Source organism: Carettochelys insculpta, chromosome 1 (genome assembly GCF_033958435.1).
Source record: "Carettochelys insculpta isolate YL-2023 chromosome 1, ASM3395843v1, whole genome shotgun sequence".
Classification (NCBI taxonomy): Eukaryota; Metazoa; Chordata; order Testudines; family Carettochelyidae; genus Carettochelys; species Carettochelys insculpta.
Genome location: NC_134137.1, coordinates 357,202,416 through 357,219,956, shown reverse-complemented (window position 1 = coordinate 357,219,956; position 17,541 = coordinate 357,202,416). Strand labels below are relative to the sequence as shown.

Genomic DNA, 17,541 nt, shown 5'->3' with positions numbered 1-17,541 from the left:
GGTTTTTTGTTTTGTTTTGTTTTTGGGCTTTTTTTTGGTGAGGTTACAGACTAACACAGCTATCCCTCTGAAACTACTTAAAATCAGAATACACCTACTTTGGATTTAATGAATTAGAACCACCGTAAGGTAGTGAAGTAACTGTCTACAATAAATCTGAGTTACAGCCAACAGAAAAAGGACTACAAGATTGCAATTCTGTGCACTATTTTCCTGTCATTGTACCCCCACACACATCTTAATTAAACTGCTTGAAATTGGTATTAAGCCATCTGAAAAATGTTACACATCTGGAGCTCTGCCAGAGCTAGAAGTAAAAGGGTGACATTTAGAACAAAAAAATCAAAAAGGCAGGACACCTACTGTGAGATATTGGATCTCTGTCCGATATTTTCTCCTTTGCCTGAACATTTACATGGCATACCTTCTTGAATGCAGAAATCCATGTGTTCACTGACTCTCAACTGACTTGAACTGTATACTGGTAAATACCCCTTTCAGAAGTCATTTTGCAGTAACATGCAAATTACATAGCTGGAAAGAGGCATAATTTGCAATTAATTCATGAAGGTTTCTAGAGATATTAAAGACATTGCTGTAGGAAACTGCTAGCCATATTCCTTTCAGACATGTTTCTGAAGATTGTCTAAAGTCTCTGTTAATACAAAAGACTTATTCTAAATTTATGAAATTGTCAGATTGCTAATGCTACTTCATCAAACAAAAACTACACTAAAATAGTCTCGTATCCAAGAAAGATCATTGTTAAGTACTTAACAGCCAAATTACTGTAGGTATTTAGGTTCCTGAAAATGCCAACAGGCACAGAGTGTCTATATTTAGACTAGAGGCTTTGTCAGCAAAACTGCTGTTTTGTCGACAAAACCCATGGAGCATCCTGATTCCCAAGACCATTCTGTCAACAGTAAGTCAACTTGTTGACAGCTGTACCCCACTTGCCATGAGGAAGAATGCTTCTGTCGACAAAAAGCCTGTTTGGCCTTCCCAGAAAACCTTCTTTCGACAGAAAGGGCTTCTGGGACTCCGGGCAACTCTGGCTGCTGTGCTTCCAGTTGACTGTTTTGCTGATAGAGCAGCTCTGCACTCTGGCTGCTCTCTGTCCACAGAGTGGATCACTCTTTCAATCTACCTTACAATCTGACCGTGATCTGTTGACAAAAGTTTTGTTGGAAGATACCTTTCGACAAAAACTTCTGCCAACAAATCCCTGTAGTCTGGACATAGCCAGTGGGATTTTCTAAAGCACGTAAATGTTTGACTCCTATGGGAGTTAAGGCCCTAGGCACTTTTGAAAATCCCACAGACTGCCTAGCTGTATCTTCAGGTGATTGGAAATATTCACAAATCTGGTCCTAAGTGCTGAATACCTGAGGACACTGGCATGCATAGTAACATTAGTCAGGTAGCCCTACTGTGCCTCCATAATGGGCATTGAAAGGTTCTATGTGCATTTTCTCCTGCACAAGAGGTGAATCTCAGCCTCAATGTAGAGTAGGGTTTTTTTCTTTGTTCAAATGTAGGAAACTTGGTCCCAAGCTGCAAATTTCTGTGTAAATTTTCAGCATGTGGTAAATTTTATTTTTAATTGGATTTAATTGCAGGAAAATGGATAACCCTATTTGGCATGAGCAGCATTAATGTTTGCACTGTTACCTCGCATTGCTGCCCATTCCAAGACACCAACAAAGGAGTACTAGGATATTGCAGTCTCCATTCCCCTTCTATGGAGAGAGCAATATCAGTATTTCACCAGTCACCTTTAGTATCTTGGGGTACCATATATCTACATTAGAAACATTACAGTGATATTGCATTATAGTACAGCTGTGAGACTGAACCATAATTCAGTCTTTTTCTCCAGCAATGGAAGAGTTTCTTCTGTCACTGTAGTAAATCTGCCCCTCCAATAGTTAATAATTAGGTCTGTGCTGGAGTTTAGATTGGCTTTGCTCTATAGCAATATAGCAGGATCAACCTAAGTTTTAGGCATAGACCAGTTCCACATTTGGTGTAGAGTGACCAGATTTTAAAGAACGGTCGTGATATTTTGCACTCTGTCTTATAGAGGTGCCAGTTACTCCCCACCAGTCTTCCCTGTAAGCTGTGTGCAGATCTACTGATGGAGACTTTAAGGGGCAGCTGCATAAGAGCCCAGAGTTTCAAAGGAGCCCAGCATTCCCAGCTGCTGCTACTGCCACAGTAGGAGAGGTGACAGCTGGGAGCTCTGGGCCTCTTTGAAACACCATAGCTGTGTCTACACGTGCACACTACTTCGAAGTAGCGGCACTAACTTCGAAATAGCGCCCGTCACGGCTACACGTGTTGGGCGCTATTTTGAAGTTAACATCGACATTAGGCGGCGAGACATCGAAGCCGCTAACCCCATGAGGGGATAGGAATAGCGCCCTACTTCGACGTTCAACGTCGAAGTAGGGACTGTGTAGTCGTTGCGCGTCCCGCAACATCGAAATTGCAGGGTCCGCCATGGCGGCCATCAGCTGAGGGGTTGAGAGACGCTCTCTCTCCAGCCCCTGCGGGGCTCTATGGTCATCGTGTGCAGCAGCCCTTAGCCCAGGGCTTCTGGCTGCTGCTGCCGCAGCTGGGGATCCATGCTGCATGCACGGGGTCTGCAACCAGTTGTCGGCTCTGTAGATCTTGTGTTGTTTAGTGCAATTGTGTCTGGGAGGGGCCCTTTAAGGGAGCGGCTTGCTGTTGAGTCCGCCCTGTGACCCTGTCTGCAGTTGTGCCTGGCACCCTTATTTCGATGTGTGCTACTTTGGCGTGTAGACGTTCCCTCGCAGCGCCTATTTTGATGTGGTGCTGCGCAACGTTGAAGTTGAACATTGACGTTGCCAGCCCTGGAGGACGTGTAGACGTTATTCATCGAAATAGTCTATTTTGATGTCGCTACATCGAAATTAGCTACTTCGAAGTAGGCTTCACGTGTAGATGTAGCCCATGGGAGCATCAATTGCCACTATATGTGGCTTCTGAGGGCTCGGGAGATTGAGTACTGTGCTCTGGGTGGCATTAGGAGCTGACTGCCCTTGGCCACCCCCCTTTCACCCAAGGACCCACCCCTTTCATTGTGTGGAGGGGGCCACCCATATCTTGCCCCCGGCTCCCAGGTAGCTGTTGGCCCTGCTGGCTGTGTGCTTGTGTGGCCACTCAGGAGGGATTCAGATGCCACCCAGCTGATTATCAGAGCACCCACATATACAGTTTGTTTTTCTGTTGGTGGTTCACATTTGTTCATGCCTGAGTGCACATTAAAATTTATTCTGTGCATGGTTGTAAAAAATCCACGCATGGATGGAAAGATTAGAGACAATACTGTCCCGACTACTCACACTTGCTGTGTGGTCATCTTTGTTTGGTGCCAACTATGGTAACAGATTTTGTGTTGTACCCCCCCACCCTCCTGAAAATAGAAAATCTGCCATCTATTTCTCTCTCTTTGACATAGGCATGTATATGGCTCCTATTACTACAATATTTGAGGACCTCATGCTATATTGTAATTATCCTCACAATACCTTTTTGAGGTAGGAGAGTGCTATTATCCCCATTTAACAGCTGGGGAACAGGAGCACAAAGGGTCTAAAGTCACACAAGAAGTCTGTAGCAGAGCAAGGAAGTGGACCCAGATCCTCTAAGTTCCAAATTAACACCCTAACCAGTGGACATGCCTTCCTTTCTTTCCCCATAAGCCAGATAAAGAATGATTTTTGCAGCAAACATAATTTTCCTGTTTTTATATCATACTTTGATTATAATAAAGCATTTCTATAGCCCACTAGGAAGTAGTATTGGCCATTTCAGTTAACACAACAATAATTATTTAATTGATTTTTGGCTACTTCAAAAGGCTTAGCTACTTTCAATTTGTGTTTAGACATTATGCAGCAAATTCACAGGAAACTAGGCTTCTGCACAATTTCTCCCTTGTACAGGGGTAAACAAATTAGGATGAATTAAAATCTTTGAGTTCTACCATGTTCCGGGAGCATAGTGTAAAAGCCTATGGGAACTTCAGCATCAAAACTCCTTCCAGGGCTTCGGGCTTTAGAAAGCTGCTTTTGATTTCAAGGGGAATCTTGCCCTCAGTTGCAGAGATGTAGTATTTGTTCAGTAATTCTACACCTGCCTTTCAGTTCAGTTACCACATATTGTAATCAGCCTCATGCAAATGATGTAGAGGAGACTTTTTGAGCATGCCTTCCAGTGATGAAATAGGGTTCTTTGCTGAATAACCAAAGAGAAGCCAGAGGAAAAAAATGTTAATTGCACTGCAGCTATATTTCTTTCTGGATGCTTTTACTGCATCACCTCACCCCTTTCACTCAGCAATACCAGCCTTGAATGCCTGTTTGTGCACTTCTCTCTCAATTGCCTTTGCATTTCCTCTCAAGCTGCCCTGGGTAAATGGACTAATCTAAACTAATCTGTGAAACCACTACCTTCTCTTTCAAATCTGTCCCTGAGACTTGCATCTGTTAGGACACCTGCAAGAAGCCAGCTGACGGCTGATAATTGCTATGAGTGGCAGTGGGGATAGCTGATATTGAGAATAATTTTAAATATTTTAATGGCTCAGCAACATTAATGTATGCACATAGTTTATGTAACAGTGTAATATTAGTGGTGTTGTTACTTATATGACTACAGGGCCTTGTTCTGCATTCCTCTTTCCCATTGTTTGCTGTTCCTACTTGTTATGTTTTCATGTTTTAATTAGATTATTAAATATATGTCCTGGCCACAATTTGCAAAACAAAAGGAAGTTAGGAAAGTCACACCAATGCTGCAATAGTTCTTAACTGTTTGCTGGTTAATTTCTTAGATTTAACAAAAGCCTTGGAAAATGGAAGACACCAGTTCACACGTTAAATAGTAATATTGTTCTAAGTTTTCAAATTGTAATGCCTAAATTTGACACCTACATGCTTTTTTGGTGCTTAAATACAACCTATACCACCTACAACAATAAGAATGGCCTTAGATATGTATTTAAATGACTCATCACCTCCACATAGAATTTGGTAACATGTGGGAGAGTTCCTAGGTTGCTTTAAGCTGAGGCACAGTGACTTAGTCACGCTCACCTGGGAGTCTGGTGTCTGGTTCTGGCTTTTTTTGCTGGGAGACTTTAGAGAAGTCAGTTTATATTTATGTGCCTCAATTTTCTCATCTGTAAAATGGGGTGTGGGGTGATGCTGACCTCCTTGCATAGTGCTTTATTAGCCTGATGGAAGTGATATACAAGAGCTATTGATTTATTAATTACTGCCCTGAAGAAAAGTGCTGGTGGATTTCTTCTGGAATCCTTCTTGGTGCAGGGTAGGTGGGAGTGGGTCTACAGAGGCTCAAGACAGAGCAGTGTTTTGGGAAGAACCCTAGTCACAGCTGATTTCAAGTATGGGCTGAAGGCTTGGTTTGGAAATTATTTTATTGATATTAATTTCTATAGAACTAAACCTTCAACCCAAAGGAAGGTGGGATTTTACTGTATATAATATCTGTAGACTGTATTTTAGTGTAGGGTGGGAAAGTCACCTGCTTCCAGTGCCTAAAAAGGGATATCTAAATGCCTAAATGCCAATCAAAGTGGCTACTTCAGACACCACATTTGAAAATTGGACTAATTAATGAAACTGTGGTGGAGAGGGCAGAAATACCCAAGAGCACAAGGGCCATCGGGATGGGAGTGGGGATTAGAATTCAGGATTTTCTTATACTTAATGGAAGGATCTGCTTTTTCAAAGAAAGGGCCCATGGGGCATCTACACATTTTTTCTGAAAGAATCTTTCAGATAAAGGTGCTTTTCCTCATCTGGGAGAAGAAGAAGGCTGCTGAAAAAAGTGCTGTGTTCTTCATATGTAATCACCAAAGAACTCATTTTGTGTATAGACACTCTGCAGGATTTTTCTAAAGAGCCCTGACTTTTTCAAAAAAAAAAAAAAAAAAATTGCTAGTGTAGACATAGCCTATGTGTATAATGCAAAGTAAGTAAATGGTAAATAAGAAAATGTATCCAGATCATTTTTGACTGGATGCCTTGGTTCTGTCTAATTTGCACTAATATATACAACAAATGCTTTCAATGCATTTTAAATTAGACAGCAAATGTTATATTAATAATAATATAAATAATTCAGTAATATATAAAACTGTACAAAGTGAGCAGCCTCCTAGGATGTGTTAGATAAATAAAACATGCCTTAGAAAGGGATGTCAGTGTTAGAAGACAGGCACCTGTGCAAATATGAGGATAATTGTTAGATCTCCTTCCTGTTTTATAGCCTTCCTTTATTTGGCTCCAAATTCAAAAGGATGTGGGAAGGGCATAGTTGTTGGTTAGTTGCTCTATGTGTCAATTTATTTGGCAAAATACTCTCCTGGATAACAGTTTGTACCAATTCAGAGACTATTTAATTGCTGATTCTTGAAAGATCTATTGTAAGTATAGCAAAATAGCCCCACAATTCATTCAGCTTGTGCAAAATACATCTTATCTTGGTAGAAGATTTAAATATGGAATAGATAAAGGTTGGTTAAACAAAGTGTCATTAATCACTCTCTTGAAAAATATATACTTTGCAGGAGCACACTGTAATTTTGCATCATTTTTGCTATGCCTGGCCAGCATGCCTGTTAAGAAATAACAAACACATATGGATGAAAAGGACAGGTTTAAGATGAAAATAATTCTTTCCAAAAACTCTGAGCATGATATGAAATCCTGTCGACTGCACTCGTTCAACTGGAGAACACTGTATTTGTAATAAATTCCTTTTGCTCTGGATGAGTTCTGCATTTTCAATGAGGTTAACTTGGCAACATTCTAGTTGATTTTAATAAAAATAGCTGCTTTGAGGACAGGGAGCTGAGGTTGCCAAATTTACAGCTGCCTTGCACAATTACTCTTACACCTCCTTCAGGGCTACTTAGAACCAGTAAGCAAATTAACTGTATCGATTGCAATTTTGTTGGACTAACCCTTTTTTCTTAAGGAATAAACTTGATTCCTTTCAGTATGTGTCTGCTCAGAGTGATCTCTTTTCTTTTCAGCCATAACACAAAGACAACATCATGGCTGGATCCACGACTTGCGAAAAAGGCTAAACCTCCTGAAGAGTGCAAAGAAAATGGTAGGTTATTAAGTTTTCATTGCTGCTTAGAAAGGATTTGTCTTTGTGTGTGTCTCACTCTGTATTCTTGAAAAAAGGAAGGCATTTTAGGGACTGATGAAAGGTGTTTAATTGCTGCTTTAGTTATAAGCTGTAAGTGATACAGTATTCTCAATGTGCCATGTGTTTCTGCTTTTTATTCCCACTTTCTGATGAAATCCAAAGCTGAGGATCACAAGTATGTTTTATATCTCTTTTGTTTTTGACTCCACTGACCCCTCTCCCATGTCTCCCACTGAGAACTTTGGTCAGCAGAACAGAATCATTTTTAAGATTCTAAGCTTCCAGGCTACAAGAAACATCATGTAGGTGAAACAAACAGCACCTTGAGAGATTAATATTATTTGATTTGATTTGAAATCCACTGTGCTGTGCTAGTTAGTATTTAAATGAAACAGTGTATGACAGAACTGATGGAGAGGGGTTGGAATAGAACAAGCACTATTACAGTTCCAGGCCAGATATTTGGCACTGCAAGGAAAATAATTTAAAAAGTAAAAACAGAAACAAGATTGGAAACATTGAAAAGAAATATATTTATCCTCAAAAACAGGCAAAAGCATACATTTTGGTTAAAAATATATCAACTGCAGGATATAGCTTTCATCAAATTGTACATTTTTATGTACACACTATATGCTTTTCAGGTTTTCTATAGTAAAGTTTCTGGCATTAAAATAATTTAGTAAAATTATGTTAATAAATACATTCTTTCTCATAGATGATTTATTTTAATTGTTGTATATTTCAGTGCTGTTTCAACTTACCAAGAATTATGAGATGGGAAAGGAGTGATTTTTTCTTATTATTACTGTTATATGTTGTCTAATTATTTTGAGCTGTCGAGAAAGATACAAAGAATTTTACACCTGCTTTATATATATGTATATGTAGTGTATGTATATACTATATATATATATATACACACATTATCTTAAAATTATTTTGTGAGTTTTTATTTTATGTATTAACATAAAATCCTAGCTGTTTTCATACAACTGATTTATGTGAAACTGCCCTGCACTTAATATTGATGAATGTAAACATTATCATTAGAAGGGTAATTTTATTCCATGTTGTGATTCTAAAAGGTAGAGGATCATTGATGAATATGTGGGTGTATGAAATGTAAGATCAGAAGAATGGTACAAAATGTTCTATTATTTTGTGTAGTCTGTGCACCATTTAAGTATCCATTCATTCCAATAATCCCTCCTCATTTCAACAGTAATTCTGACTTTCTCTTCTGGCATTAGAAATATCACATCTGAATAATTTTGTGATGCATTTATTAAAATGTTAGCTCCCCATGACTTACTGCAACAGTGCATACAGTAGAAGTGTTACTGAAGCAAAATAGGGGAACTTGAGGCAAGGTAGGCAGTGATACCTCAGACACAGTTGGAAACAAATATATTTGTTTTTCCAGCAGTTGCAATTCACCTAAACAACAACTATTTCAATGTCGAAAACTGAAATAATTTCAGATATTGATTAATATGTTAAAGAAATAGGATTATTTGGCAGCTATTTGACTATGATGTTACTGCATGACTATAGCTTTCTTAATTGCCTCTCTCTTTCAAGAGTTGCCCACCTCATCAATGCTTAAGTACTTGAAATGAGGCATAGAATATTTTAGGTAGAGATCTTGTACGCATGTCCTCAAAGCAAAGCTCTCTGATGTAACATGCACAGTTTTCCTGTAGTTATTGGGTTGCTCAAGATAGAAATAGTTTGGTATCTTTAATTTTTTTGAATCTCCCCACAAAAACAGACCTCTCAAAATGGCAGAGGCTTGTGAGTTTACCAGCTTGCCATTAATATCTAACATTGAGGAGTTTAATCTAGCAACAATGCATTTTTTTTAGATTTAATGCCAGTTAAAGTACTAACTTTATACTGCTTTCAGCTAAAGCTGTGTAAACTTGTTTTATGCCAAAGACGTTATTTGCTCTTTACAATATATGATCTACTAAAGTTCACTTCTAGGTGTAGTTTCAGACTTCAAGAAAGTCAGTGGTGCTTCAACAATAAATGATACTTACCTTGTTTCCTATATTGTTATTTTCAGGGGTGTGTGGGCAGTAGATCATGTTTCTGCAAGCTAGTTTCTTTGTCACTCACAGACTGTGCTTTATTTTATTGCAGTTAGAAATTGCATTGGCTAAATGGGATGTATGATGGTGGCCATAAACCAGTTCTGTAAGCAATTCTTCAGGCTTCCCATATCTGCTGTTCTCAACCCCTTCCTTCTTGTTCTTTTGCTGCATGGGCTGAATCCCTTCACTCCAGTCTCTTCCACATTTGATTCTTTTTGACCTACTTTCCACCTCAGAATCTATCCAGCCAGCCCCTAATATGTGATTGCTACATTTTTGGGTCACAGACCACTAGGCTTTCACTCACCTCAGGCATATCCTTGCCTCTGCTTTCAGCAGTTCTGTGTTCCTTAACAAACACCACTAATTGTAAAGTCATCATTTGGCATCCTCTAAAACCTCCCACAGACACTGTCTCCCACTGCACATGGTCTCACTGAACTTTTCACTGTAAAGGACAAAATCCCCTAAACAACCTTCCCTCTTCTTCCTCCCATGGCTTCCTGCTCAAAATCTTCTCCTACAATCCCACCTGCTGCTCAGTGCCCATCAGAGAGGCAGTGTGGAGACTTTATGTCTGTTCTTGTCTCTGTCCAGATTTGCTGTGTGACCTTGGGCAAGTCTGCTCGCTTCCCTGTGCCTTTGTTTCCTCTTCTCTATCATATCTATCACAGCGGTGAATTCTCTGAGGCAGTGACTATCTGTTACTTTGTGTGTAAACATGCCTCACACAGTGGGGCCTCATCAGTGTTGAGGGTCTCCAGATACTGCTACAACAATACTAAATAAGAACGATCAGGAATTTTCCATCACAACAAATCATTGTGACAGAAAAGGTGTTTTTTGCAGAATTTAAACGCTCTCATACAGAATGTTGACTTCACCTAAAAGATTGATTTTCTGTTGGAAGAAATGAAAGAATATATTTCATTTGGATCAGTTTGACCTGAATCAGAATACTTCATTTCAAGATGACCCCAAAACTCTTGATTATATATGACGAATTGCATAGGAAGATACAGCTGAAAGAGAACCTACTGCAGAAGGTTGTACAACAGAAGCTACAGCTATTTGCACGTATCTGCAGAATGAATGACGAACGAAAAATCAAAACCCTGGTATTCGGCATAATAGACTGTTTGAACAGGAGAGACAGACCCCACAGAGAATGGGTAGATGATATAGCAGATTTGATGCAGAGCTAGTCTACCAAAACTAAGCCACTCCACACTGGAGAAGGAAAGATAGAAGGAAATAGTGAGGGAGGCATCAGACATCAGTGGGTACTGAGCCCATGGTTGTTGATGATGAAAACACTTAATTTTTATTCAGTTAAAAAACACTTAAAGACTGCATTTATTTATGATTCATTGTGAGTGGCCAAATCCCGTGCAGGACTTCCAGTCCCACAATAACAATCAAATAGTAATAATTCCATAGCCTCCCAAACAATACTTTTACTCAGTACATCAGTGAACATGTGACAAAGGAGGTCAGCATCATAATTTCAATTTTATACATTGAGAAACTGAGACACAGGATAGGGAAGTGACTTATATCCTCTGCAGAGTGCATTATGGGAGTCGTATTATTTTGGTGCTTCATGGGAGAAAGTTTCTTGCCACAGAGCCTTGAGAGACTGTGGGGGGAAGCATATATACACTTCCCAGACGTTATAGGTCTTTTCTTCTGACCCACCCACTTCTCTGATTCTTTTCAGACAGAGAACCACAGTAATAGAATGCAGATGATTTGATGTTAACTTCTTTCCACAACTTATTTATTTCCTGTTTGCCCTCAATTTATGTAATAGTATTCTCAGCTATACCTTAACCAGTCATTTTACTGAAATTTTACTAACTAAACCTAAGAGACTGTAATATAATTCTCTGACCAATCATATCCCACCAGGTCTTGCATTTTGAATAATTTTATTTGTTCTAGAAATGCCTCCTCCACCTCTTCTTTCTGATTTGGTAGCATATAATAGATTAACTCCCCCCCACCACCACCACCCTCCCAACCACGACATCACTCTTTTTACCCTTTTATTTTTACTCAGACTTACAATTGGTCTCTTACCTCCTTCTGAAGCTCCTGAAAAAGTGTCTATATTCTTGATGTATAATGCCACACCACCTCCCTTTTTCCTTCCTGAACAAGCCTACAATATTCCAGTTGTAGCTCTTTCCTCCCACCCTGTTCACTGACCCAGTATGTGGCCTGTTCAAGATCAGAGAAACTTGCCTTTTTTACATAGTGTTGGGAGACTGGGCTTGAGGCATCTTTGTGTGCTCTGTGTTGTGTCAGTGTGTGTGTTCACCTCAGACTAGACCCACTCAGACAAACAACCCAGAACAGGCTTTCTGCTGTAAAGAACCAAGAATGGATTACAGTTCAGCAACCTTCTCTCTTCTTGCCTGATATGTGCTCCCGGCTCAGTGTGTGAATCTGTCCTGCTGAGAGAGCAGAGGGTTTGTTTACAACCCCTTTACTCATGCCCACAATAACTGACCCTCCCCGCAAAACAGACAAGCCCCTGTTCTCCTTTTGTGCCATTTAAACTCTTCTCGGTATGCGCTTTAAGTCCATTTTGGTCCTACCTGTAAAGAAAGTAGAAAAGGATTACAATTCAGCAGCCTTCTCTTTGCTTGCCTGCTAAATGCTCCCAGCTCAGTTATTGAGATCCTACTTTGTGGGCAGAGGATTCATCCTGACAGGAATCAGGAAGTTCTCTCTACATTTATTTCCCAATCTGTAGTTCCCAGGATTGCTGTGGAACCACACTGGACCATAGGCCAAACCACCGTGAAATTTATCCAGCCAAGCCTCTGTGATGCCAAGTAGTGTATTAATTCTTCCAGTTCTTCCTCTTTATTCCCCATACTCCCTGTATTTGTGATGTTGAGCAAATTCCCCCACAGTGATCCCATCCTGTTGCTTCTGTGACCCTATCGTTGTTTTCCATTCTCCAACATCTAGACTTCTGTTGAGGTCACCTTTTTTATGCTGACATGTAGATTTATGTCATCTGCCCACTTTGAACCTAGTTTATTGACTTGGCCATTAGGGTGGTGAGTTGGTGCATGACGACACTCTTCCCTTCTCCTTCAGATGGATCCCATCTCTTCCAAGAAGTCCTTCATCCTGCATCCCATAATTATGGAAGGTGAAGACCTTTCATTTATACCAGTCGTGCAGCCATACATACATTCACGATCCTATTGAGCCACCACCACAACATACTCTTCTCAAAACAATGGAAAGCTTTAAAGTTATTAATACAGACTTTTTTTTTATACAATACAAATTCAACAGTTTGGCCTTTCTAGTGAACAACTCTGAACTACCATTCTCAAAGTTCCGCACAAGAAGCTACCAACTTTTTGTGCAGACTATCAGAAACCCCAGACTTATTTGTATTCCCCTCAGATTGCTCTCCAAATCAGCAAAGAGGCTCTCTTTGCTTCCTTCCACATTTGTGCAACTTACCTCCTGGCTGATCATTACTTCCACAGAACACCAGCTTATCTCATGTTTGGCATGGAAATTGAATACTGTGTGGTATTAGGAAGATTTAAGAAAAAGCGCTAAAATCAGTGGGTGTGGATCTTTGAACTTCCTCATATCGAGGATGTGAGTGACGTAAGAATAAATTTGAATATTGATTAGGCCAAGTCAATCACACCAGAGCAATGGACTGGACTAAAACCGAGTCCTTACCAATGCTCCCAGGATTTTACCCCGCGACCCTGCTCGCCGTCTACGGTGGGTCTAGTCACAACGGGGTTTCAGGGTGTGTGAACTGCGCTGCTGCGGTGTGTTTACCCAAGGAAGAAATACGGACAAGGTGTTAGGTTCAAACAGGGAGGAAGGGTTTATTTAACAAAGTAAAAGTGTGGATTATGGTAAGCTAGGTGACACAAAATATATGGACCCTTGTTTTTCCTGAAATAAGCACAGGATTTGAATACTAATTGGCCTATAGCCTCAAACAATAGGTAACTGCTATAACAGCACTGCTATCTAACCCCTCAGCTACTTACTGCGCCTCCGGGACGGGCCGTGCAGCCTTCGATGCGTGCTGTAAAATGGAAAGATTAACTTCAGAGCTGTATTGTATTTATTTATTCCTGGATCTTCCTGAGGTTCACCAGGTCGCACAACCCTTGGCCGACTACCGCGGGGAGCAGATCTTACTAGAATAAGAATTTGCCTGCGCTAAGCTAGGTCAATTCTCTAGTTAAGTGGGTTGCCCTGCTGGCCAAGCAGGGGAGAGCCCAGTATATGTGGGGTTTCCTAGTTAAAGGTTATCCCCTCAAAAATGGTACTGCCTATTTCGACCACCTTGTTATGGTAGCCCTTTATTGCAGACCTTCATTACCCTTAAAGGGTTACTAAGAACACCAGGGTTTTCCCTTTATAGGGTTATCCCTGACCGCTCTACCCTCCTAAATAGGGGGGAGCTTATACCTCTGGATTATAATTATAAAGCAGTTTGCCTAACTACCCTTCTGTGTGCATGTAATAGTTTTAGGCTAGACCAATAGCATTGGCCTCCTGTGCCTTTACAAAGAGACAAGGAGTACAAAATATAAGACGCAGATCATGGACTTGGGGAAGTCCCAATCCACTTTCTGTTACAAAACTATATAAAAACATTAACTGCTCACCTAATTACTTATATTAGCCTTAAACCCAGACCGCAAATACCTCCTTATTCCTGCTCTGTAATCCAGGCGCTGTGCCTGTTGTTCTCTTCGAGCTAGGAAGTTATGACCCTCACGGCGCGCTTGTACGGCAGCCGCGTCAGGTCAGATAGTAAAGGAGGAAGAAAAAGAGAGCCAGGAGGAAAACCGGCTTGGTTAACAAAACCTCCTGTGTTTTTTTCAGGAACGACCGTGATATTTCAGACACCGGCCCGAGCTAAGGTCGGTGACTGGAAGGGCAGGGTCGCTGCTGCGGTTTCCCCGTGCAGGGCACCATTGTTTGGGCAGTGCGGTCTGCCGGGCAAACCCTCAGGATAAAAGAACCGGAGCCTTACTAGTGATTTTTGCTCTGTATAGGCTGGAGCTCTCCTGGTCTTCTGGCTGGAACTCTTCTGTTCTTCGTCGGCCCACGGCGGCTAGCGAGCGATGACTGACACGCAGGTCAGCTTCGGCTCTTCCGCCAGCGATGTTCAGCTACAGGCTCAGTCCAGCTCTTAGCTCAGTCCTTCTCTGTAGTCTTCTTTGTCTGCTCTCCTCCGAGGTCTGGTCCGGAATGCCCCAAGCAGGGCTGCTCTCCTGAATATATGCTGCCTGGGTGGACCTGTTTGACAACTTCTGCCTGCTAGGTCCTCCTCAGTGCCACAATGTATCAAAGGGGCATTTGACTACTACATATGTATAAGGATTCTAAATTAACCAATCAGTTTGAAACCTTTCAAACCATAACTTCATACATATTCATAGCCCGCCAAATATTAATTGCAACTGTCATTCTCTAACTGTCATTTTCCAGTGGCCATTTTGTGTATCTAAACACCATTTTAACAGTAAATATATTTTTCAATTTATCTAATTTTTATGTGGTTTGTGAGGAAATATGTCACCACTGCTGGTAAAGCAGATTATAAATTTTAAATGCTTAGCTTAAGGGCTGTTTGGTCAGGATGCAGGGCAACCACACAGACACCACGGCTCATGGACAGGGACATATAAATCACCTCAGAAGAGGATTTTTCTACACCTCACTGCAGAGTGACTGATGTTTTATCAAGAACAACGAGAAGTCCTGTAGCACCTTATAGACTAACAGATATTTTGGAGCATAAGCTTTCATGGACAAAGATCTACTTCATTAGATGCATGAGTCAGGGGCAGGGGGCGGTTCCAGAGGGGTATTTAAAGAGTGGGGTCCCAGTAAAAGGGAGGGCCAGAGCTGACAAGGTCTATTCAGCAAGGTGGTAATGGCCCAGTATCAACAGTACTTACCAAAAGAGGAAAAAACAAGTCAGATCAGACAGGGGGATGTGGGCCCATTGTCAGAGTCTAAAGGGGAACTATTAACACCCAGGGCAGAGAAGCTGCTTTTGTAAGGGGCCAGCCACTCCCAGTCTCTGTTTAATCCTTGGTTGAGGGAGTCAAATTTGCATGCAAATTGCAGCTCAGAGTTTCCTCTCTCCATTTGATTTTTTAAATTTCTTTGTTTTAGGACTGCTACTTTTAAATCTGTTACTGAGTGTCCAGGGAGATTGAAGTGCTCTCCCACAGGTTTCTGTACATTACCATTCCTGATGTCTGATTTATGCCCACTTATTCTTTTATGTAGAGACTGTCCAGTCTGGCCAATGTAAACTGTAGTGGGCCATTGCTGGCACATGATGGCATAAGTTATATTAGTAGATGTGCAGGTAAAGACGCCCCAATGGTATGGTTGATGTTAGGTCCTGTGATGATCTCACTGGTGTAGATATGTGAGCAGAGTTGGCAGCGAGGTTTGTTGCAGGGATTGGTTTCAGGTTTAGAGTTATTGTTTTGTGATGTATAGTTGCTGGTGAGAATTTGTTTAAGGTTGGTACGCTGTCTATACGTGAGGACAGGCCTGCCTCCCAAGGTCTGTGAAAGTGAAGAATCGTTGTTCAGAATGGGTTGCAGATCACTGATGATGCATTGGAGAGGCCTTAGATAGGAGCTGTATGTGATGGCCAGTGGTGTTCTCTTGTTTTCCTTGCGAGGCCTGTCTTGTAGCAGGTGGCTTCTGGGTACCTGTCTGGCTCTGTCAGTCTGTTTCCTCACTTCCTTACGTGGGTATTGTAGTTTGAGGAAAGCTTGGTAAAGGTCTTGTAGATGTTTGTCTCTGTCTGATGGATCAGAGCAAATGCGGTTGTACCTTAGTGCCTGGCTGCATACAATAGATCATGCGGTGTGCCCTGGATGGAAGCTGAAGGCATGTAGATAAGCATAGTGGTCTGTGGGTTTTTGGTATAGGGTGGTGTTTATGTGACCATTGCTTATCTGCACGGTAGTGTCCAGGAAGTGGATCTCTTGTGTGGACTGGTCCAGGGTAAGGTTGATGGTGGGGTCTAAACTGTTGAAATCATAGTGGAAATCTTCAAGAACCTCCTTCCCGTGGGTCTAGATGATGAAGATGTCATCAATGTAGCGCAGATAGAGGAGGGGTGCTAGGGGACAAGAACTGAGAAAGCATTGTTCCAGGTCAGCCATAAAAATATTAGCGTACTGTGGGGCCATGTGGGTGCCCATAGCAGTGCCACTGATTTGAAGGTATAATTTGTCCTCAAATCTGAAATAGTTGTGGGTGAGTACAAAGTCACAAAGCTCCGCCACCATTTGTGCCTCGGTCTCATCAGGGATAATATTCCTAACAGTTTGGAGTCCATCTTCATGTGGGATATTGGTGTAAAGGGCCTCTACATCCATAGTGGGCAGGATGGTGTTTTCAGGAAGGTCACCAATGGATTGTAGTTTCCTGAGGAAGTCGGTGGTATCTTGAAGAAAGCCGGGAGTGCTGGCAGTGTAGGGTCTAGGTAGAGAGTCTACATATCCAGGCAATCCTGTGATGAGGGTGCCAATGCCTGAGATAATGGGGCATCCGGAATTGCCAGGTTTATGGATCTTGGGTAGCAGATAGAATAAACCTTGTTTGGGTTCAAGGGGAGTGTCTGTGTAGATTTGTTCCTGTGTTTTTTATAGGGAGGGTCTTAAGCAGATGCTGTAGTTTCTTTGTGTATTCCTCAGTGGGATCCTGGGACAGAGGCTTGTAGACTGTGGTATTGGAGAGTTGTCCCACTCTTTAAATACCCCTCTGGAACCCAACCCCCTCCACACTCATGCGTCTGATGAAGCGGGTCTTTGCCCCCAAATGCTTAAGCTCCAAAATATCTGTTCATCTATAAGGTGCCACAGGACTTCTTGTTGTTCTTGAAGATACAGACTAACATGGCTGTTTCTCTGATACTTGTTGTTTTATCATCACTTCACCTCGATTATACACATGCTCCTTCATTGGTCTGTCGCAAGCTGCTGTTTCGCTCTTTCAACATTCCTTCTTAAATGCTCCCACATAGCTAAAATAAGGGGTAACTAAAGCTCAGTTAGCTACTGGCTAGTGGCCTCTTTATTGATCTCCAATTAAGAGTCAGTACTTTTCTTACTAATTTCTTATTCCACCAAGAATTACTATGATGAAGGGGAGGGGGCAGCCATTTTAATATCAGTAATAT

At 41.4% G+C, this 17,541-nt stretch overlaps 1 protein-coding gene across 8 annotated transcripts in view; it reads left to right on the top strand.

Annotated features, from left to right (window-relative positions):
• The window catches only part of MAGI2 (membrane associated guanylate kinase, WW and PDZ domain containing 2), a 1,201,350-nt gene that overhangs the window by 808,881 nt on the left and 374,928 nt on the right, over positions 1-17,541 (top strand). For all 8 annotated transcript variants that reach the window (XM_075017288.1, XM_075017279.1, XM_075017302.1 and 5 more), the window contains exon 6: positions 7,094-7,173. In XM_075017288.1, coding sequence (XP_074873389.1) covers positions 7,094-7,173 — 80 coding nt within the window. The remainder of the gene's footprint in view (positions 1-7,093; positions 7,174-17,541) is intronic.